Raw genomic sequence first — 22,561 nt, forward strand, 5'->3', positions numbered from 1 at the left:
ACATTTTGTTGCACTCGTTAGGACAGGGACAAGTCTTTGCCAAACTCGATCTAGCTCAAGCCTACCAACAATTACCGGTTGACAATGGATCGGCCGAAGCGCAAACGATTGTCACACATCGGGGCGCTTTTAAATGCACTCGACTTCAGTTCGGAGTTAGTGTAGCCCCCGGGTTATTCCAAAACCTAATGGAACGACTCCTACAGGGTCTACCGGGAGTAGTTCCATATTTTGGCGATGTACTGGTATCAGCAGAAAACTTGGAAGAATTAGGGGTCAAATTGCGGAAGGTTTTGGGCATTTTCAGGTCTGCGGGGCTTAAGGTTAAACTCAACAAATGCCAGATAGGAGTTGAATCTGTAGAATTCTTGGGTTACCGGATAGATAAGGAAGGCATCCACCCAACTGAGAGCAAAGTGCGAGCCATTAGAAAGGCTCCAACCCCAAAAAACAAAACAGAATTACAAGCATTTTTGGGGCTTGTAAACTTCTATGCGGTATTTTTAAAAAATAAGGCAACGGTAGCCGAACCGCTACATAAACTACTAGCGAAAAAAGCTGTTTGGACTTGGGGCAGGGTTGAGGCTAAGGCATTTGAAGGCGTTAAGAATCTCTTGTCCAGCGATAGCCTTCTAATTCAGTACAATGGGACATTGCCACTAGTACTAGTTTGTGATGCATTACCGTACGGGGTAGGGGCTGTCCTCAGCCACAGGTTACCGAACGGTTCAGAAGCCCCTATCGCATATTTTTCCTGCACGATGTCCGCAGCGGAAAGGAACTATAGCCAACTGGACCGGGAAGCCCTGGCTACAGTTTCTGGGGTTAAAAAATTCCACGAGTACCTGTTTGGGCGGCAATTTGAAATAGTCACAGACCACAGACTGTTATTGGGACTCTTGGCGGGGGACCGTCCAACAGCATTATCACCCAGGCTGACCCATTGGACTATTTTCCTGGCAGCATATTCGTACAAACTGTCTCACCGACCGGGCAAGGACTTGGGACATGCGGACGCTTTAAGTAGATGCCCGTTGCCAGAGACTATTGAAGACCCAACCCCAGGGACGCCCGTCTTGTTAATTGACTTTTTGGACTCTGGCCCAGTCACATCTACGGAAGTGACTAGGGCATCTTACAAAGACATTGCCGTAAGAACCGTGATCGGTTGGGTGCAGAGGGGATGGCCCGCTGCACCGGGGGATCATTTCAAACAGTTTACAAAAAAGCGTTCGGAACTGTCGGTACAAGGGGGTTGTCTGTTATGGGGGGATAGAGTGGTTATTCCAGACAAATTACGAGGGCATGTGTTGGAATTATTGCATGTGGGCCACCCGGGGATTGTGAGGATGAAAAGCCTAGCGAGAAGTTACGTGTGGTGGCCACAAATGGATAAAGACATTAGCGACCGGGTAGGGAAATGCCAAGCATGTCAAGAATCAAGGCCACTACCCCCAACAGCCCCCATAAGGGATTGGGAGAAACCCCAGGGTCCTTGGTCCAGGATCCACATAGATTTTGCCGGGCCATTCCATGGGCAAACCTTCTTAATTGTGGTAGATGCCTACTCGAAGTGGTTAGAAATTTTACTCATGAAAACCACAACAGCGGAAGCTGTAATCACAGTCTTGAGGCATCTATTTGTGACACACGGGTTGCCCAACACTCTAGTGTCCGATAACGGCCCACAGTTCACGGCCACCCAGTTTGAGGGGTACTTGGCAGAAGAGGGCATCCGACATGTCCTCTCGGCACCTTTCCACCCGGCAACGAATGGACTTGCAGAACGCTTCGTACACAGTGCCAAGGAAGCGCTATCTAGAATTAGCCCAGGAGATTGGCAATCCAAAATTGATACCTTCCTGGCAGTCCAACATAGAACCCCCTGTGTGACCACCGGCCGCAGCCCAGCAGAGTTATTAATGGGTAGAAGACTCCGGTGCCCCCTAGATCGGTTAAACCCAACATACTCCCCTGATGGGTACCAAAGCATAAAGGGAAGAACCAGAACAATGACAACAGGTGACCCGGTATGGGCACATAACTATAGTGAGGGCCCAGCGTGGCTAAAGGGAACAATTGTAGGAGTGACGGGCCCAAAGTCATACATAGTGGACATGGGGGACGGCCGAGTGTGGAGACGCCACATAGATCAATTACGAAAAAGAATACAAAACAATCCAGAAACCAAACAGCCAGACCCTGACTACACAATATTTGAACCAACAGCTAACTCAACCCCAAGGCGATCGGAGGACTTAGCTGAGTCTGAAGAAGTCCAGCGACGCCAACCGGCTCCTCCGGAGGACAGCAGGGACGACTCTGCCAATAATCCAGGGCCGGATGGCTCAGAGGAGGAGCTGGGAGGAACAAACAGTCCCTCCGACCAGCTCGACTCACTCCGAGGGAATGAATTGTGCAGGTCAGAAAGAGTTAGGAGACGCTCTGTCTACCTGCGTGACTACGTGGAAAAATAACATGCAAATGTTATGCAAAAAACTATGTAAATATGGTAAAAAGTGTTCTGGGAGGGGAGGAGTGTAATGTATTTGAATTTTAGGAGGGAAATTTGGGCGGGAAAATGCACATTGCTGATTGGCTGATGCCTCAGCCAAAATACTATTTAAAGAGGGGTTTTTGCCCGTTGGCTTTTGCTGGGATCACAATAAACCAAAGAGCTGTTGTAACTTGTATCGTCTCCTGCCTCTTCATTGCCCGAACTTAACAATTTTAGTAGCACTGTGTTTTTGTGGAGAGAGTCAACTGATTTTTATTCAGTGATGCCACCTTCAGCCATGGACTGATTTTTGTGCACATATTTGGAATGTCCATATTTGGGAGATGGTTGGAAGCACAATTTTCTCCGACAATGACGTATGCTATAAATACCATGCAGTTCCATTTGAATTTGAGGCATCCACAACAATTCATATTTTGAAACAGAATGTTGGAATACAGTCAGACTGACTGTGATCAAATATGGCAGCTCTGATCATTATCTGCCCTAATTCGGCGAATGCATGTTCATATATGAATGTCTATCTCTCAATAAACAATAATTGCAGAGCATATTTCAAACTGCCTGTTGAACATACTGGAAAAAAGGAATTGATCCCTGCTGTTTCATTTATTACATGGCGTAATACCACAGAAATCGTTTCCACAATATCCCAAACTAAATCTTTTATTCTTGACAAAAATCCAATAAAGAGCTCAATCCTTCTCCATAGGCAGATAAAGCCCAGATTAATGGCACAGCCTAGATCAGGATAAAAAAAAATGCTGGGAAAATGAAAGCAAGATAGAAAGGCTGCCGTTCTTTTCATCCCTTTTTGCTTTCCCAAGACTGCCACAGCTTCAGTTTTTATTACAAAAAGCCACCTAAGTATTACAGGCTAATCCGTAAATCCCAGCCTAGTAAAATATGTGATGGATTTTGTAAATTATGCCCTTTACAAATCTGATTGAACTCTTCCTTCTTCTATTCCCACTTAGCTTTTCTTTCTTTTCTGCCCTTTCTTACTCCTGCCCTGCTCCCCCTTCCTTTTCCTCCTCCTTCTCCATCAATTTTTGCAAGTTTGAAACACATCACAGAAGCTAACTCTGTTATGGGCTGGCACACTTGCTCTGTGGTCCTTTGATGAATTATGCCGCAAAGAGAAAAAAGATTATAGTTGCCAACTGCTTCTTAGGAAGAGTTGAAACCCTTATTTTTTTTTCCTTCCTAGAAGTAAGACATCCTTTTGGACAAAAGAGTCCCCATCCTATTCTTAGAAGGACTTTTCTTCTAAAGATTTCTACCTTCTTAAAATGAGTGACCAACAAGGCATTTTATCAATGAAAACTACCAAGATGGTGACTGAAACTATTCTACATATAGCTAGCTCATTTCTAGATTACAGGTAGGAACTGCAGTAGCATTCAGGTATTTCAAAATTCAGCTTTGAGAATCTTTGCTTACTGGGCATTCTGCTTTGGTTTTATAGAATAGAAGGAAGACCATCTTGCCTACCTCTGATCTAAATACCAATGAATGATCATCAATAATCCAGGGTACAACAAGATGGTTGGATGCTTCTTTAGATGCATATCTCTACTTGGAAAAAGAGTTTGTCATTAAACAATAATATGTAGACTGGATAAAAAAAATCAGTTATAAGAGGCATGTTATTAATTAGAAAATAGTTCAGAGGAAGGCTAGAAATGGTAGAGATCATAAACAAAGACTCCCATAAGTCAATGTCTAGTATACAGATGGACATATCCCAGTACTCTTGTTACAATAAGGACTGATTTCCCATTGCCATCTTCTTGATCTAACCTAAGACTGTGGAATTTCTGGTGGTCTCCCATCCAAGTATTAACAGGCTTAACCTTGCCTTGATTGGGGGGAGGGATTATCAGGATTGGATCCATCAGTGGTGGATTCCTGCTGGTTCGCCCCAGATTGGACAATCTGGTAGTGGTGGCGGTGGGAGGCTCCGCCCACCCACCCAGATGCTTCTGCACATGTGCAGAAGCATTGTGCACACACGCACGAGCGAACCAGTAGCAAACTAAATTGAAACCCACTACTAGGATCCATGCTGCCACCTGCTGCACATGGGCCATGTCATGGTGATTTTAGATCAGGTTTCTATGAATCCTGGTATTCTCATTAAACTTTTAGGAATGGGAAAGATCAATAATAGGATATGGCTTCCAGCATTCTACAACTTGCTTCTTCCTGAAAGCAATAGGAGCAATTGAATTGTGACATCAAAAATGAAACGGCTCACATGAATCCTCCTTTAGCACTCACCCCTCCATCCTCTTCGACCCAGGGAATTTCTGCAACAGAATTCCCAAACTTCCTTAGCAGTTATGCCACTGTGCCAATTACTGCAAAAATGTTTCTTTGAAAATAAGAAACTAAAAAAAACACCCCAACACCACCACAGGCTAAAAACAGATTAGAGAATCCGCTTATTATAATGGTAGGTTGCATAGGCAGCCAGATGTTTAGGCTAGTTTTAGAATTTTTATCCTTCTATGGAGTCCTTCCCAAGGATAGGATAGGATAGGATAGGATAGGATAGGATAGGATAGGATAGGATAGGATAGGATAGGATAGGATAGGACAGATGATATTTGATAATGCTAAAAGTATCATCATATAATGTAAGCTGTTCCAAGTAAGCTGCTTTTTTGCAATTGATTGTGATTTTTTGTCAATACCAAGTTGTTTTGGAGTGCACTCAAAGTGCCTACTACTATTGGTAGCATCTTTGCTTTCTTTTGCAATTGTTGTTCCACTTCTATTTGCAGGTGTTTGTATTTCATGATTTTCTCCAGTTCTTTCCATTCTGCGTCCTCCAGGTATGGCCATGTCCACTATCCTGACTTTTTTGCTTTTCTTATCAATAATTGTTAAGTCTGACATATTATATGGCAGGTGCTTGTCTGTTTGAATTGTAAAGTCCCAGGGCATTTTAGTTTTTCCAGTTTTTTATTACTTTGCCTTTTTGTGGTCCCATTCATTTTTCTTAGTCCTATCGGTCCTCCAATTTTTCCTTTAAAAATCCAATGTGACTTCTTTGGGGACACTGATTTTATTTGATCTCCAACCACAAGAACCCTTCTATTCCACCATGTTTAATTGCTTCTATTTATCTTTCTGTAATGTGGTCCTATCCAAGAATAATGTAGAATAATTCATTCAGACTTCAGTTCTTTATTTGCTTACATCTAACAGACGGAATCTTGCCAGACTACACCCTTACTACTCTCAGCCTACCAGATATACTCTGGGAGATTCAAGGGAATAGCTACCCTAAATCTCCGACTCCTATCTATCTCTGGGCTGAGCTGCCTCTTCTCTCCTCCTGCTCTTTCTGGAAGGTACTCCTTCCTTCGCCAGAAAACTGCCGCTTCATTGTAGTCCATCACATCAGCTCCCCCTCCATGGGTGTCATCTTTCACAGTTTGTAAGTGGTTATGTTTACAGCCCAGGCATGGCATCCCCAGTTGAACTGCACGTGGAGGATGCCCAGTTGCGGAAGGCTGCTCTGACTATAACATAATGATATAAGTTTTCTTCACAACTGCACTGCAAGGTGTATAATAAGAGCTTTGGATGATGACCGTGGTTTGTCCCCCATGACCTGCGGAGATAATGAATGAGCAATTATAGTACAGGCCCCAGGTAAAGGTGGTACCTTTTCAATAACTCTGCTCTTAATAGAACATGAACACAATAGCAGTGGCAGGAAGAAGGGATTAATTGGATATGTCTTCCTTTCAGAATGGCATTCAGCATCTCCCCCATTTGAAGGCTGAAAAGCTGCAGGTCAGTGAGTTTTCTATTTGCTTCAACAGAAGAATTGCTCTTTGTAAGTTCAGTCAAACCTTCTGGGCCCGTCTTGATTCTCTGCTGCCTCTTTCTGGCTGCTGTCACGGTCAGGCTTTAATAGGAACATCTGCAAAAGTTCGCCCACCTCTGGGAAGGGGGGGGGGAATCAGCTTTCATTCCTCTCCCATCCAGTGATGTCATTTGCTTTGGCTTTCTCTCATCCACACAGCTGGAGATGCAAAACATTTCTTAGCCATGCTCTCCTTTTTCCCCCTTCAATTTTTATTGGCTGCAATTCATTCTGGCTCAGACAGAGGCTCTCAGCTATGTCCTTTTAATCGCTGTGCCTTATGCAGGAACATGTCAGCAGAAATTGACTCTTTTTTAAAAAAATGTGGCAGCTACCTTGTTTCTCCCCCAGGAGAGTAAATGATTTTCAACAAGATAATTCATTTCCTTCCTTCCCCTTCCTTTTTCTGAAGGGGAGAAGGGGGTGTTCTCTTTTCATCTGGAACACTGACTTTTCAAAACATTTATCACAGGTGAGATTGTGTGGATTTTGCTACCATGAAGTAGATTTGTTTTAAAGTACGTGCAAGCCAATAAACTTTATGGATTTCAAAAACAGCACTTTTAAAACATCATCCTAAACCACAAGGAAGGTTTCTGTAGTGAGTAAGGAAGATGACCTTGATGGAGAGATGCAAAATGCAAAAGTAGATGAAACGCTTTAAAGACCAGAACAACAAAAGGTATTTCAGGCAGACTCCCTGATTAACTAAATTATACAGAGGAAGAGGAGGTACAACACAATCAAACTTATAAGGTTCTATTATTATAGTCAGTCTCAATAAAAATACTTTCAGCCTTTCTGTGCAGTTGATTTCCTAGTCTGTGCAGTACAGATATGATAGACCTAGACTGGTTCCTGGTTTTCCTTTTTCAGAATAACAGAGTTGGAAGGGACATTGGAGGTCTTCTAGTCCAACTCCCTGCTTGAGCGAAAGACCCTAGATCATTCCAGACAAGTGGCTGTCCAGTCTCTTCTTAAAAGACTCCAATGATGGCACATGCAAAACTTCTGAAGGCAAGCTGTTCCACTGGTTAATTGTTCTCACTCAGGGAAATTCTCCTGGGTTCTAGGTTGCTTCTAACCTTGATTAATTTCCACCCTTTATTTCTTATCTTGCCTTTTAATGCTTTGGAAAAGAGTTTGACCCCTTCTTCTTTGTGGCAGCTCCTCAAATATTGGAACATTGCTATCATGTCACTCCTAGTCCTTATTTCACTTGACTAGACATTACGCAATTCCTGCAACTGTTCTTCATATGTTTTAGCCTCCAGTCTCTTAATCACTTTATTGCAAGGGTGAAATGCTACCGGATCGGACCAGATTGGGCAAGTAGATAGCGGAGTTTGGTTCTGGTTCGCCGATCCGGTAGTAATCGCTGGCTGGCCACGCCCCCGAACCAGTCCATGGCCCGCAGTCCAGCCTTCGCAACACTGGAACACCGGGAAGGCAGCTCGCCACCTGCTCACCCTCGGGTCAGGGGCCAGGGCCCATTCCCCGAGGCCCCAGAGCCGCCTCCTTCCCCAACCGGGTCAGGGAATGCACCATTCCCCAACTCTGGCCTTCCCCGGAGCCGCCGCTCACTCTTCCTTCACCCACTTGCTGCCCACTCGCCGCCTGTTCCCCCTTTGCCTTTGGTCAGGGCCCAGGGATACCTCATTCCCCTGAGACCCCGGAACCACCCCCTGCTTGCCACCTGCCTCAACCGGGTCGGGGAATACACCATACCCCGACACCAGCCTTGTCCCGGAGCCGCCGCCCGCTCTTCCTTCGCCACGCAGCATATACTTACTTTCTTCCAGTGGCTGGCTGCCAGGAAAGGCAAGAGTCCAAAAGTTAGAGACCCTCTCCTTGAATCTGCCACCACCATTGCTGTGTTTTCCATGCACCGACTGCACAAGCACACACCCGTTTATTTCATTTATTTATCAGCAGCAGGTTGGGTGTGCACTTGCGCAGCCAGCACATAGAACAAGGAGAGGAACTCCGGTAACTTTTGGATGCTTGCCTTTCCCGGCAGCCAGCCGCTGGAAGAAAGTAAGTATATGCCGCGTGGCAAAGGAAGAGCAGGCGGTGGCTTCGGGACGAGGCTGGTGTCGGGGAATGGTGCACCCGGTTGAGGAAGCGGCGAGCAGGGGGTGACTCCGGGGCCTCAGGGAATGGGGCGTCCCTGGGCCCCGGCCCCTGACCAAAGGCAAAGGGCGAGCAGGCGGCGAGCGGGCAGTGAGTGGGCGGCAGCTCTGGAGAAAGGCCGGAGTTGGGGAATGGTACATTCCCCGACCCCGTTGAGGCAGGTGGCGAGGGAAAGGAAAAAGAATTTTTTTCCCTACTGGGTTCTGTGGGCGTGGCTTGGGGGGGTTGTGACTGAGTGGGCATGGCTGTGAGTGACATTGAGTTGGCCACGCCCACTCAGTCACAGGACACAGATTTCAACCCTGCTTTATTGCTCTTTTCTGCACTCTTTCCAGATTCTCAACATCTTTTTAATAATATGGTGACCAAAACTGGATGCAGTATTCTAAGTGTGGTCTTACTAAGGCTTTATAAAGTAGTACTAATACTTCAGATGATCTTGATTCTATCCCCGTTTAATGCGACCTAGGATTCCATTCCCCAATACCATAACCATGACACAACAGAGAATATCAGCTGGTTCCTTGGAGTCAAGCAAGGAATATGTGAGATCCAGTTGGTACCCAGTGCCAATCTGATGATTCTATCAGCTTCAAAGTTATTTCTTTTAATATTTATACAAACAAAAATATTACATCTTCTTTCTTTCTGTACCCACAAATAAAAATAAACTATCCTTGCTCATAATACTGTTGGATTTTAAACTTCTTGGAATAGTTACTGAAGGCATCTTTAGCACTATCACAGATATGTTCTTGATCATACTGCCAGTGATATTTGTTGCTATTATCTAGATATTGATGAATATTGAAACAAACACAAGTTACAAGAGTTGCTCACTTCTTGAACTTAAACCTTTAAATCCTTCCCTCTGTTTCAGTCTCATTCATTCACACAAGTACAATACAATTCAAAGTCCAGCTAACCAGGCTAGGTTTGAGTTCCAAAAGAAATAAGACCACTATCTACAATATACAGTAGCTATGAGGTTAGATTAATCTCACTTTGGTTTCACTTGAGTTTTGCCCCATTTTACGACCTTTCTTGCCCACAGCTGTTAAGTGAGTCACTGCATTTGTTAAGTTACTAACAGAATCGTTAAGTGAACCTGGCTTTCCTATTGACTTTGCTTGTCAGAGGGTTGCAAAAGACAATCATATGACCCTGGAACATTGCAGTCATCATGAATATGAGTCAGTTGCCAAATGTCTAAATTCTGATCACATGACCATGGAGATGCTGCAACAGTCATAAGTCATAACAGTCATAACACCACTGCTCTGTAGTTTGCACTGGCTTCCTGTGGTCTTTCGGGTGCGCTTCAAGATCCTGGTTACCACCTTTAAAGCGCTCCATGGCTTAGGACCCGGGTACTTACGAGACCGCCTGCTGTTACCGTATGCCTCCCATCGACCCGTACGCTCTCACAGAGAGGGCCTTCTCAGGGTGCCGTCCGCCAAACAATGTCGGCTGGCGGCTCCCAGGGGCAGGGCCTTCTCTGTGGGAGTACCGACGCTCTGGAACGAACTCCCCCCTGGCTTACGTCAAGTGCCTGATCTTCGGACCTTTCGTCGTGAGCTAAAAACATACTTATTCACTCAAGCAGGACTGGCATAAATAGTTGATTTTAAATTGGGGTTTTAGAGATTTTAAATATTTGTAAATTTTTAAATTATCGGCCATTTATTAATAGTTTCTTTTAATTTCTTTTAATTGTATATACTCTGTATTTTATTTCGGCTGTACACCGCCCTGAGTCCTTCGGGAGAAGGGCGGTATAAAAATCTAATAAAATAAATAAATAAATAAATAAGTGTGAAAATGGTCACGTCACTTTTTTCAGTGCCATTGTAACTTTGAACGGTGCCTAAATGAACTGCTATAACTTGAGGACTACCTGTATCTCTTGTATTGAGAACAGTCTTTTGTTTCATTGTCTTAGGATTCACCAATTCACTATGCACTGTTTTTCAGCATAATGCATAGATTGAGATCTTCTAGAACCCACCCTTCTATCGCTATGACTTCTTTGACCTAGCAAATCTCATGTACTCCATCTTTCATGTGTCCATTCATATCTTTACACACATTTAGCACAAGGCATATATCTACAGAGAAAGAAAGAGATGACCAGCCGAGACCGATCAGCAGAATGTACACACCCATTGTCCTCAGCGGACTGGGGCAGCTTGCCATAGCCAACTCGCCGTGGCCAACTCGCCACAGCCAATTCACCATGGCCAACTTTTCGCTGCCAAATCACCACAGTCAACTCGCCCTGGAACAACTGGCCACAGTACAATTTAACAGTTATATTTAATTGTTTATTTATTTATTTATTTACACATCGCCCTGAGTCCTTCGGGAGAAGGCGGTATAAAATCTAATAAATAAATAAATAAATAAATAAGTGTGAAAATGGTCACGTCACTTTTTCAGTGCCATTGTAACTTTGAACGTGCCAAAATGAACTGCTATAACTTGAGGACTACCTGTATCTCTTGTATTGAGAACAGTCTTTTGTTTCATTGTCTTAGGATTCACCAATTCACTATGCACTGTTTTTCAGCATAATGCATAGATTGAGATCTTCTAGAACCCACCCTTCTATCGCTATGACTTCTTTGACCTAGCAAATCTCATGTACTCCATCTTTCATGTGTCCATTCATATCTTTACACACATTTAGCACAAGGCATATATCTACAGAGAAAGAAAGAGATGACCAGCCGAGACCGATCAGCAGAATGTACACACCCATTGTCCTCAGCGGACTGGGGCAGCTTGCCATAGCCAACTCGCCGTGGCCAACTCGCCACAGCCAATTCACCATGGCCAACTTTTCGCTGCCAAATCACCACAGTCAACTCGCCCTGGAACAACTGGCCACAGTACAATTTAACAGTTATATTTAATTGTTTATTTATTTATTTATTTATTATTTATTTCGATTTTTATACCGCCCTTCTCCTGGAGGACTCAGGGCGGTGTTATATTTTAATTTTTGCCATTCACATATCATTCTGCCCATCCTTTTGCATCCTTTCTTTAATGATTCTATTCCACCACTTCTCTGATGTTAGTGTAACTCTTGTCCCATAGTGAGTTGTCTTCCAGTGAGTTGGCCATGGCAAATTGTCCATTGGGAGTTGGCTGTGGGCAAATGGTGGTGAATAGAATCAATTGACTTAATTGACATTCATGATGGATTTATCCTGTGGATTCTGACGGGCATTAAATTCAATGAACCACATTAGTCAGCTGTGCAAGCATAAAAATATACATCCCTAAAGATGCTCTACGCAGAGTCGGACAAAACGAGTTATACGTTGATAGAGATATGCACATGGATATTAATTCTGGTTGTTTCTGAAAAGGAAAAAAGGAAAGGCTTGATCAAATCTATCCCATATCCCATCTAATAGTTGTAGGGGAAAGGAATTATTTTTTTCTATTTGTGTTACAAAAATGTTTCCATGTCATCTTACGAATACGACTTTCTAAATAATACATCTCAGAATGTAAACTCCCTAACTTCTTTCAGCACACTACAAAAGTCTACAATCTCCATGTTTTAGAATAAAGCAGTCAGCCCAAGGGTGCTATGAGGCAAGGGAAAGTGCATAAGAACAACTTCTTATTCTTGATTAATTAAACTGGTGTGGGTATGAACAGCTGGCTCTATTTCCCCACTTATTAATGCAGATTCCACAGTCAGTGGAAAATAGGTTTGCTTTTCCATGCTCAATTACAATGCAGATTTGTTACTTTTCAGTATGCACCAGCTACTCTCCCTCCCCCATAAATCTGAATGATTAATGTATTAAAAAATTAGGTTTTTATTTTATTTCTAAAAATGCCGCTATGGATATGTCTTTTTTTAATCAAATATATTCTCGGGCATCTATTTGTGAAAACATTGCAATCACATTTTTACACATTTATCTTTGCAGAATAAATTGTTCAGATTTCACACAGCTAACTGCTGAAATAATATAGACCGCCAGTCCCCCTCCTTTGGGGGAGAAACAAAACAAAACTATCAGCCTCCTATGAAAGGCTGGAAGAAAAGAATCTGTGCTGACTGACAGATCCACAAGGTCATCTCAGAATGATAAATGTGATATGACATAATTTGACAACTGGATCCTGGTGAGGCCAATTTGTGTTTAGAGTGATGGGGGCCTCTCCAAGTTACAAAAGTCACTTTTTCTCTGGCAATTCCTACTACCAATTTTGAAAGTGTGCAAAGCAGTCACTCTTTCCTAGACACTCTCCAGTCAGTCCAGCCTCGAAATAAGAAGAAATTTCCTGACAATGAGAACAATTAATCAGTGGACTGGTTTGCCTCCATAAGTTGTCTTTTTTTTAAAAAAGACATTAGACAGCTGTTTGTCTGAAATGGTACAGCGTCTCCTGCTTGAGCAGGCGGTTGGACTAGAACAGGGGTCAGCAACTTAAACACTCAGAGAGCTATTTGGACCCGTTTCCCACACAAAAGTAAACACCGGGAGCCACAAAACCTTTCCCATGCCTAACTATTTCTTGAGTGGCCACAAAACTAGCATATGTAGTTGAATTAAACGTTCTCTTTTCTTCTGAAACTTTTCTTTTCTTGGATTTATCCCTGGTTGGCCTGCTGGGGGTTGAAAAGCTCAATAAATCGCGTGCCGGCAGGTGTCACGTATTGGCAGTCGTGACGCATATTTTGAGTGACAGGGAGCCGCAGCAGAGGGGTGAAAGAGCCACATGCGGCTCTAGAGCCACAGATTGCTGACCCCTGGACTAGAAGATCTCCAAGGTCCCTTCCAACTCTGTTATTCTGTATTTCTGTATTTACTTTTCACGCCTTGCCTCCTTTCAAACAGTCATATTCCACATTTTTTTATTTATTTATTTATTTATTTATTTTATTTGATTTTTATACCGCCCTTCTCCCGAAGGACTCAGGGCGGTGTACAGGCAGAAGTAAAAAAGACAATACAATGTACAATTTAAAATGTGAATTAAAAAACTTATTATAATTAGCCCGAAACTTTAAAATATATAAAAAACTAAAATCCCATTTAAGATTAATATTAAAAATTTTAAAAATTTAAAAAACCAATAAAATTCAATAAAATTCAAGCCAGCCCCGCGCGAATGAAAAGATGTGTCTTCAGTTCGCGGCGGAAGGTCCGAAGGTCAGGTATTTGGCGTAAACCCGGGGGAAGCTCGTTCCAGAGTGTGGGAGCCCCCACAGAGAAGGACCTTCCCCTGGGGGCCGCCAGCCGGCATTGCTTGGCGGACGGCACCCTGAGAAGGCCCTCTCTGTGTGAGCGTACGGGTCGGTGGGAGGCATGAGGTAACAGCAGGCGGTCCCGTAAGTACCCAGGCCCTAAGCCATGGAGCGCTTTAAAGGTCGTAACCAACACCTTAAAGTGCACTCGAAAGGCCACAGGCAGCCAGTGCAGTCTGCGCAGGAGCGGTGTTACGTGGGAGCTACGAGTAGCTCCCTCTATCACCCGCGCAGCTGCATTCTGGACTAACTGAAGCCTCCGAGTGCACCTCAAGGGGAGCCCCATGTAGAGAGCATTACAATAATTTTTCCTCTGGTGACAGCTGTAAGAAGCACCAAATGAGGGTTATAATCTTTTGCAGCCTTGTATAAGCCTGCTTTCCTCTCTACAGACAGAAGCAACTCCCATGCCTATGGCAACTTTTTCTCCAGCAATTACTTAATTATGGGCTAATTGTTCAGGGAACCTGATGGCAGCGCCTTGACTATTTGACAATGGCTGTATTTGATTCCCTAAGAAACAAAGAGACTCTTCTTCTGACATTATGGTGCTCACTCAGCTCTTTCCTAGCTATTGCTTCTCTCCTCATAAGCTTCAGGCACAAGAGAGAAAAAATTTCTTTTTCTTTTTCTTTTTTTAAATAGTTTTTAACCTTTAAAAACAGAAACAAAAACACAGTAAAAAACAAGACATACATAACAATACAATATATGCTATTTTTACAGCCTTCTGTATCGACATACATATTCTCTATTTTTGTTCAATTCTTCTACCAAATACGTATATTTACGTATTTATTTACATAATCAATATTATGAGATTAACAATAATTAGTGACTTATAGTTCAGGGGTGGGTTCTAAATTTTTTTACTACCGGTTCTGTGGGCGTGGCTTATTGGGTGGGTGTGGCTTGGTGGTTACGTGACTAAGTGGGTGTGGCCAACTTGAAGTCACTCAGGGCAAAGTGGGGCAGCACCTTGCTGTGAATGACATCAAGTTGGCCACGCCCACTCAGTCACATGACCAATTCTGCAGAGACAGGGTGATTTCTCCCAGGGGACAGCCAGAGCTTCGCCACCTCCTCTTTTCCTCAGAGAGCTGCCTCCAAGTCCTTGTGAAGGGACACACACACATACATACACAACACAACACAACACAACAGACTCACACACAATGTAAAAGCACCTGCACTTCACCCAAAATGGCCCCTGCAACAAACAGGAACCTCACACAGCCACAAAAAGCTCAAAAACCAACTTTCACACTTTACACACATACAACACAACTGACTCACACACAATGTAAAAGCACCTGCACTTCACCCAAAATGGCCCCTGCAACAAACAGGAACCTCACACAGCCACAAAAAGCTCAAAAACCAACTTTCACACTTTACACACATACAACACAACTGACTCACACACAATGTAAAAGCACCTGCACTTCACCCAAAATGGCTCCTGCAACAGCAGGAACATCACAGAGCCACAAAAAGCTCAAAAACCAACTTTCACACTTTACACACACGCAACATAACACAACTGACTCTCTCTCTCTCTCTCTCTCTCTCACACACACACACACACAAAATGCCACATACAGCTTTGTGAGTTTCTGTGTGTTTGTGTAGTTAGAGTGAAACACTACAGAAACACACCAAATCTCAGAAAGCTGCACAAATATTTTATTTTATTTTATTTTATTTATATTTTTTAGATCAGGGGTCTTCAACCTTAGTAACTTTCAGGTTTGTGGACTTCAACTCCCAGAGTTCCTCAGCCAACAAAGGCACTGAGGACATGGATTGCAGGCAGGCAGGCAGACAGATTCAGTTGCTAGCTGATGCACTGATTGCAGAAGCTGAAGGAAAATGAGCCCAAAAGGAGCAGTAATATGTAAGTGGGGAGGGGGGATTGGGTGGACCAGAGGAAAAAGATTTTAAAAGGCTCCTCTAATGATCCCAGCTGAAGTTGCCTAATGGCAGCCCAGAACCTCTTAACTCAGCTGGGATCGCCAGAGGATCCTTTTAAAACCTTTTGTTTTAACAACCTCTTCGGCCGAAGAGGTTGTTAAAAAAAAACTTTTAAAGGGTTATTATGATCCCAGAGGTTTTTTTTAAACTTTTAAAAGCCTTTTTTTTGGCTGAAGAAAAGATGCTTTTAAAAGTAAAAAAAACCCAAACCTCTGATGATCGGGGAACTGGTTCAGGGGTGTGGCCAGCCAGCCATTGCTACCAGTTCTCCGAATGCCAGCAGATTTTTACTACTGGCTCTCAAGAACCAGAGCGAACCGGGAGCAACCCACCACTGTTATAGTTCCGTATTTCAGCAATATTAACTTAAATTTCCCAATTCTTATTTTTATTTCTTTTTTCTAACCATTTATACATTTTGTTCCACACTCTATAATAGTCCGAATCTTCTCTTTCCTTAATTTCCATTGTTATTTTATCCATTTCTGCAAATTGTAAAATTTTTCCAATCACTATTTCCTCTGATGGTGTGTTATTTTGTTTCCACCCATGTGCAATGGTAATCCTTGCTGCCATTAATATGTGCAATATTATATATTGCAAAGTTTTCTCTTGGAAAATGTTGGAGATGTGGCCATAAATTAGGAACATACTACCACCTGTGGTGGATGTGCCCTAAAATAAAAAAAATTGGTATAAAATTAAGAGATGGTTGGAGAAAATTACATTACAAAAGATAGAATTTAAACCGGAGCTCTTTCTATTAGGAATAATAGACCCCCCAAAAAAGAGAGAGAGAAATTTTCAAGTCATCCATCAGTAACCTACTATAGATATGCTTCTCCCTCAGAGATGGGGGAGGGCAGGGAGATCCCAGGCAGAGTTTTAGAGAAGCCAACAGGGACATCAACAATTGCATAGTCAAGTTGGGAAACTAAATGTTCTCCAGGAGAAAAACTCTCTCTCTATAAAAAAAAAACTAGCAACTTGGAGGGGAAAAAAAAAAACTAGCACTCCAACTTTTCACAGAGAGACAAACACACACACACACAAAGACTGAATCACCTACAGGAGCAAGTTGTGTTGACTTTCAAATGAACTCTGGGAAGGCCAACGTGTTTGACTGAACTTTGTGCGCACAAACATGGTTGCAGTCAAGTTCCATCAAACATGATGGTTTAGTTCAGTGATGGGATTCAAGTAATTTAACAACCGGTTCTCTGCCCTAATGATTTCTTCCAACAACCAGTTTGCCAAACTGCTCAGAAAGTTAACAACCGGTTCTCCCGAAGTGGTGCGAACTGGCTGAATCCCACCACTGGTTTAGTTATACGAAGATGAACCTTAAATCTAGGTCCTCTCTCAACTTCTCTCATGAACAGCAATGGGGAGCAAATACATTTGCTTCCATTTTCAACTATTGGTGATTTGTTTCGGTTGTTGAAAAGGGAGAAACTCTAGTATGAATAAGTCAACATCAGGCCATGAGATATTATACAAGCCTGTTGGATAAATGGAGTTTAAAACTGTAATTCTTAGAACAATCTTCTCCCCTCTGTGGGAGAAGGGGCGAGAAAAGGTGAAAGCAACGTGGAACTTAAAACGTGGAACTTAAAACTATCATTTAGAAACGTATTTCTATATTAGATTAGAATAGAATAGAATAGAATAGAATAGAATAGAATAGAATAGAATAGAATAGAATAGAATAGAATAGAATAGAATTTTTTATTGGCCAAGTGTGATTGGACACACAAGGAATTTGTCTTGGTGCATATGCTCTCAGTGTACATAAAAGATACCTTCATCAAAGTACAACATTACAACACTTAATGATAGTCATAGGGTACAAATTTAACACTTAATGATACAACACTTAATGATAGTCATAGGCTACAAATTTAACACTTAATGATACAACACTTAATGATAGTCATAGGCTACAAATAAGCAATCAGGAAACAATCAATCGATATTATCGATAATACTGTTAATAATTTCCTGTTGCACCCACAAAAAATACAAAAACATCATAGAACATCTTCTTCCTCAAAGTTCTGAAGTTGTTAACTGATTCTTTTTGTTTTTCTTGCTGATAATATAGTTAAGCCAGAAGGTAAGGTTGATTTAAAACTGGACACCTGCCAGGACTCAAATCTCATTTAACCAAAAAAAAAAAAAAGAGGGGAGGGAATCCTCTAGGATTCATGCAATATGCTTACCTTTTGCCTAATATTCTGATATAAAATTCTGCATCATAAATTAACTCAAAGGGCCGGTTCACACAAAACACTAAATCACAAAAGAAAAAAAGTTATAATTAACCAAGCCTTTTGTCTGTATGCACGCATACCGAAAAGCAAAAGCAAAATGATGAATACCTAAGACGGTATTATAGAGTCAGCATAATTCAGCATTGATCATCACCAGCAACCAGGCTAAATATATTATGTGAATATACCTGCTAGTTCTTGAACTGACCCAGTTAAGTGTATTGTATGAACTCAGCTGTGATCAAGCTACAGCCAGCCACCTTTTGGCCTTCTGCAACTCTCCTCAAACTGTTGAATTTCAGATGCATCAGAACACAGTTCCCACCATCACTACTGCCTTGTGGGAATTATAGTCCATAATATCTGGAGGGCATCATCTTTGAACAGACAATTGGGCAACAAAGACTGGGAAGACGTAAGGGGCTCTTTGCCTTAATCAATCACAAATTCAATATGAATCAGCAGTGTGAAGAATCCAATAAAAGAAATCCACATTTTTTTAGCAGAGGTGGGTTTCAGCAGGTTCTGACCAGTTCTGAAGAACCAGTAGTGAAAATTTTGAGTAGTTCAGAGAAAAAATTCTGACTGGCCCTGCCCCCATCTATTCTCTGCCTCCCGAGTCCTAGCTGATCAGGAGGAAATGGGGATTTTGCAGTATCCTTCCCCCGGAGTGGGGTGGGAATGGAGATTTTACAGTATCCTTCTCCTGTCACGCCCACCAAGCCACACCCACAGAACCGGTAGTAAAGAAAAACTGAAACCCACCACTGAATTTTAGGAACCATTAATGGAAGCCTAATGCCCAGATTTAAGAACACCCTTATTCTGTACCAAAGTTTAAGAAAGGCATTGAGAAATCAGATCATATTTAGTGGGAAAAACTCAAGTGGAGGGGAGGAGGAAGAGATTGAGGACCAATTAGAACCAGATATGTTTGGTCTGGAGAAGTTTAGAGAGAGACATGGTTGCAGTTTTCAGATATTTGAAAGAACAAAAGATAGACTCAATGAGTAGGAACTGCAGGAAGCAGTTTTAATCCAAATCTTGGAAGAAATCGCCTAACCATGACTGATGTACAACAGTGGAACAGACTGCCTTGAAGAGATTCAGTGGAAAAATGTTCTTCTTTGTTAGAGGTGTTTATTAAGAGATGGACAACATGCTGTATTTCAGAGTCTGAACTAAGCAAGAAGCTGGTCCAGACAGTCTCCAATCCCCCTGCCAATTCGGTTACTTCAACTTTGTGAAAGTTGGGAAACCTCATTCAGAGTTCTCTGAACTCCTTGGAGCAAAGGGAATGACAAACAAATGCAATTAATAATAATAAAAATGGTGTCAGACACGATCCTCCCAGAAGGTGATCTAATAACTACTAGTCCAATTATGTACAAGCAGGAGCTTGTACATACCTTCTTTGCAAGTTTACAATATTAATTTATTCAGCCCAAAATCTTCTTGTCACAGCTAAAAAGATGCTGTGAGATCTTTCATCTAAATCTCATTATAATGGTTGCCCTCAAACATATCGCATTGTAGTGTATTACACAGGCTAATTACATTCTGCATGAAAAACATGCACCCGTTTTTAAGTTGCTGTTCTTTCAGTATCCCAGGAAGCTGCCTGGTTTTTTACTTGAGGGAATAAAAGAAATGGCCACGGGGCCACGTCCCAGACACTTGGAGGTCGCATGTTGATCATAATCACCATGGTTTGAACTTCCATATGCCTGAGGATTATCTTGCTCTCTACAGGTAGTCCTCAATTTACGGCCACAATTGTGTCCAAAGTTTCTATTGTTAAGCAAGACAATTGTTAAGCGAGCTTTGCCCCTTTTTGTGATCCTTCCTGTTACAGTTGCTAAGTGAATCACTGCAGTTGTTAAGTTGGTAATAGTTGTTAAGTGAATCGGGCATCCCCATTGACTTTGCTTGTCAAAGGGTCACAAAATAACCCTGGGAAACTGCAACCCGTCATAAATACATGCCAGTTGCCAAGCGTCTGCATTTTGATCACATGAACCATAAGGGATGCTGCATATGGTAGTAAGTGTGAAAATTTCTCGTAAGTCATTTTTTTCAGTGCTGTTATAACTTCAAACGGTCACGAAATGAATGGTTGCAAGTCAAGGACCACTTGTAGTCCTCTCTCAGGAGGAAATGATTTGATGGTCATTACCTTACTGACGACCCCCACCCTGTCAAAGATCTTGGAGTTCTCATATCTAATGACCTTAGTGCCAAAGCTCACTGCAACTACATAGCAAAAAAGGCCCTAAGAGTTGTAAACCTAATTTTACGCAGCTTCTTTTCTAAAAACTCTACACTACTAACTAGAGCATACAAAACATTTACCAGACCTATTCTTGAATACAGCTCATCCGTCTGGAACCCCTACCACATCTCTGACATAAATACAATAGAACGCGTCCAGAAATATTTTACTAGAAGAGTTCTTCACTCCTCCGAAAACAACAAAATACCTTATACCAACAGACTTGAAATCCTGGGATTAGAAAACTTACAACTCCATCGACTTCGACATGACCTGTGTTTAACACACAAAATCATCTATTGCAATGTCCTTCCTGTGAAAGACTACTTCAGCTTCAATCGCAATATTACAAGAGCAAAAAATAGATTCAAGCTAAATGTCAACCGCTTCAAACTTGATTGCAGAAAATATGACTTCTGTAACAGAGTTGTTAAAGCTTGGAACTCATTACCTGACTCCATAGTCTCTACTCAAAATCCCAAAATCTTCAACCAAAAACTGTCTACTATTGACCTCACCCCATTCCTAAAAGGACTATAAGGGGCGTGCATAAGAGCACAAAAGTGCCTACCGTTCCTGTCCTATTGTTCTATTCATTATATCAAATTAATATAGTTGATGCATATTTTTTTACATATATATATATATTCTTCAAGATATGTTGTTTTATTTATGACAATTGTTTATGTATACTGTTGTGACAAAAAGAAATAAATAAATAAAAATGATGTAGTAGATTAAATATATGACTAGACTAAAATATATGTTATGGATTACAAATATTATTCCAATAGAATATCCCTTCTCCACCAACAGAGTATATTAAGTTCCCTTAACTAAATACTGAGTGTTTCCATCCTCTTATTTAGTTATTAAATTTCAGTGCTGCCCATCACACTTATGTAACTTTGGGTGGTTTACTGTTTGGACCTAGGGCTCCTGAGTCAGTAAAACACACAAGTAGTCCCAAAAACCTGTTTTATTTTAACAGCTGTGAATTCTGTTCATTCACAGATGAAGTCCCAAATAGTTGTAAAGAGTCCTTCGGGATAAGGCTGATAATCACCCACCTTTATCTCCCTTGACACGCTGCCAAAGACCTAATTGGCAAAGCCACATGGAATACAGAATCAAACAGAGCTTCAGACTTTAAACTGCAACTTTGCTTCCTGCAAAGGCCCATGTGCCTTTGCTCTTCTTTTAAGTCTTATGGGAGGGGCCAATCATCTCCAAGCCCTACTCCTGAGTCGTCCCTTTTGTTTTAACTGTTCTTGCCTTTTGGCAGCTCTGCACATGCACACACTGGGAACAGGCTCCCCCTGTTCCTCTGCCTCACTGAGGTCTGACTCTGGAGGTTCCAGAGGCAGCACGTAGCTCCCAGATGGCCCTTTCTCTGCCTCCAATGCAGTCTCCTCGTCCGAGTCTTCCCCAGACTTCAGGACTGGCCCATGTTCCTTCCCAGCCTCCTCACTGTCCGACTCTGCTGCCAGCTCCCCAGGCTGCTGGCGGACCACATCAGTTTACAAATAAAATGATAGAATCGTATAAAACCCATAGTTGAAAAGAGAATTAATTCGGAGCTGAATACAATGACTGAAAAATGAAAAGGTAGTTGCCTTCAACCCATCAGCCACTCCCAGGGCTGCATTGCACTTTTAGACTGCCCATGCCATTTGGCAGAGCCAGATCTTGACAGTCTTGGTTAAGAGAGTGGGAGCTTCCACACCCACCTATTACCCTGAATCTGTGTGATTGCTGGAGCCCACTTCTAGATAGCAGACAAAAGAAAGTCTCCTCTGTTGCTTTTCTCCTGGGGAGCAATGCTCATCGGATGCTTTCTGGAGCAACTTAAACTGCTCCGCCTGCAAAGCGTCCCCATGTATTTGCCAAAGAGGTTGAGTTGAGATTGTTGTTTAAAGTTGACGTGTGCCACTGAAGCCACTTAAAGTGTGATTTCTGATTCCCCAGGCCGTAATCTGTGACATTTAACATAAATAGTTTTCTATTCCCTGGTGACCTTTAATGGCTTTTATCATCAGCTGTGGTTTCTGGCAGGCATGCAAGAATGGCTGTCAGTTTGGCTCGGTGTCTTCTGCCCTGAATTCTCAAAGAGACCCTTGGCTTTCACAACACAAACAGGGCCCAGGGAGATGCTGCTTTTGAAGGGAGGCCACCTCCAGCTCAGAAATATCATTATGTATTGCAATTAGCATTAGCCAGGAAGCCAGTT

General features: G+C 42.3%; 1 protein-coding gene across 1 annotated transcript; it reads left to right on the forward strand.

Annotated features, from left to right (window-relative positions):
- Positions 1 to 332: 332 nt before the first annotated feature.
- LOC131190578 (uncharacterized protein K02A2.6-like) lies at positions 333 to 4,749 on the forward strand (the record flags this gene model as incomplete). Its single annotated transcript, XM_058167918.1, has 2 exons — positions 333 to 2,400; positions 4,670 to 4,749. Coding segments are annotated over 2 exons (2,148 nt in total), but the record flags the coding sequence as incomplete, so codon positions are not given.
- Between the last annotated feature and the right edge of the window lie 17,812 nt (positions 4,750 to 22,561).

The sequence above is a fragment of the Ahaetulla prasina genome, chromosome 2 (assembly GCF_028640845.1).
Source record: "Ahaetulla prasina isolate Xishuangbanna chromosome 2, ASM2864084v1, whole genome shotgun sequence".
Lineage (NCBI taxonomy): Eukaryota > Metazoa > Chordata > Lepidosauria > Squamata > Colubridae > Ahaetulla > Ahaetulla prasina.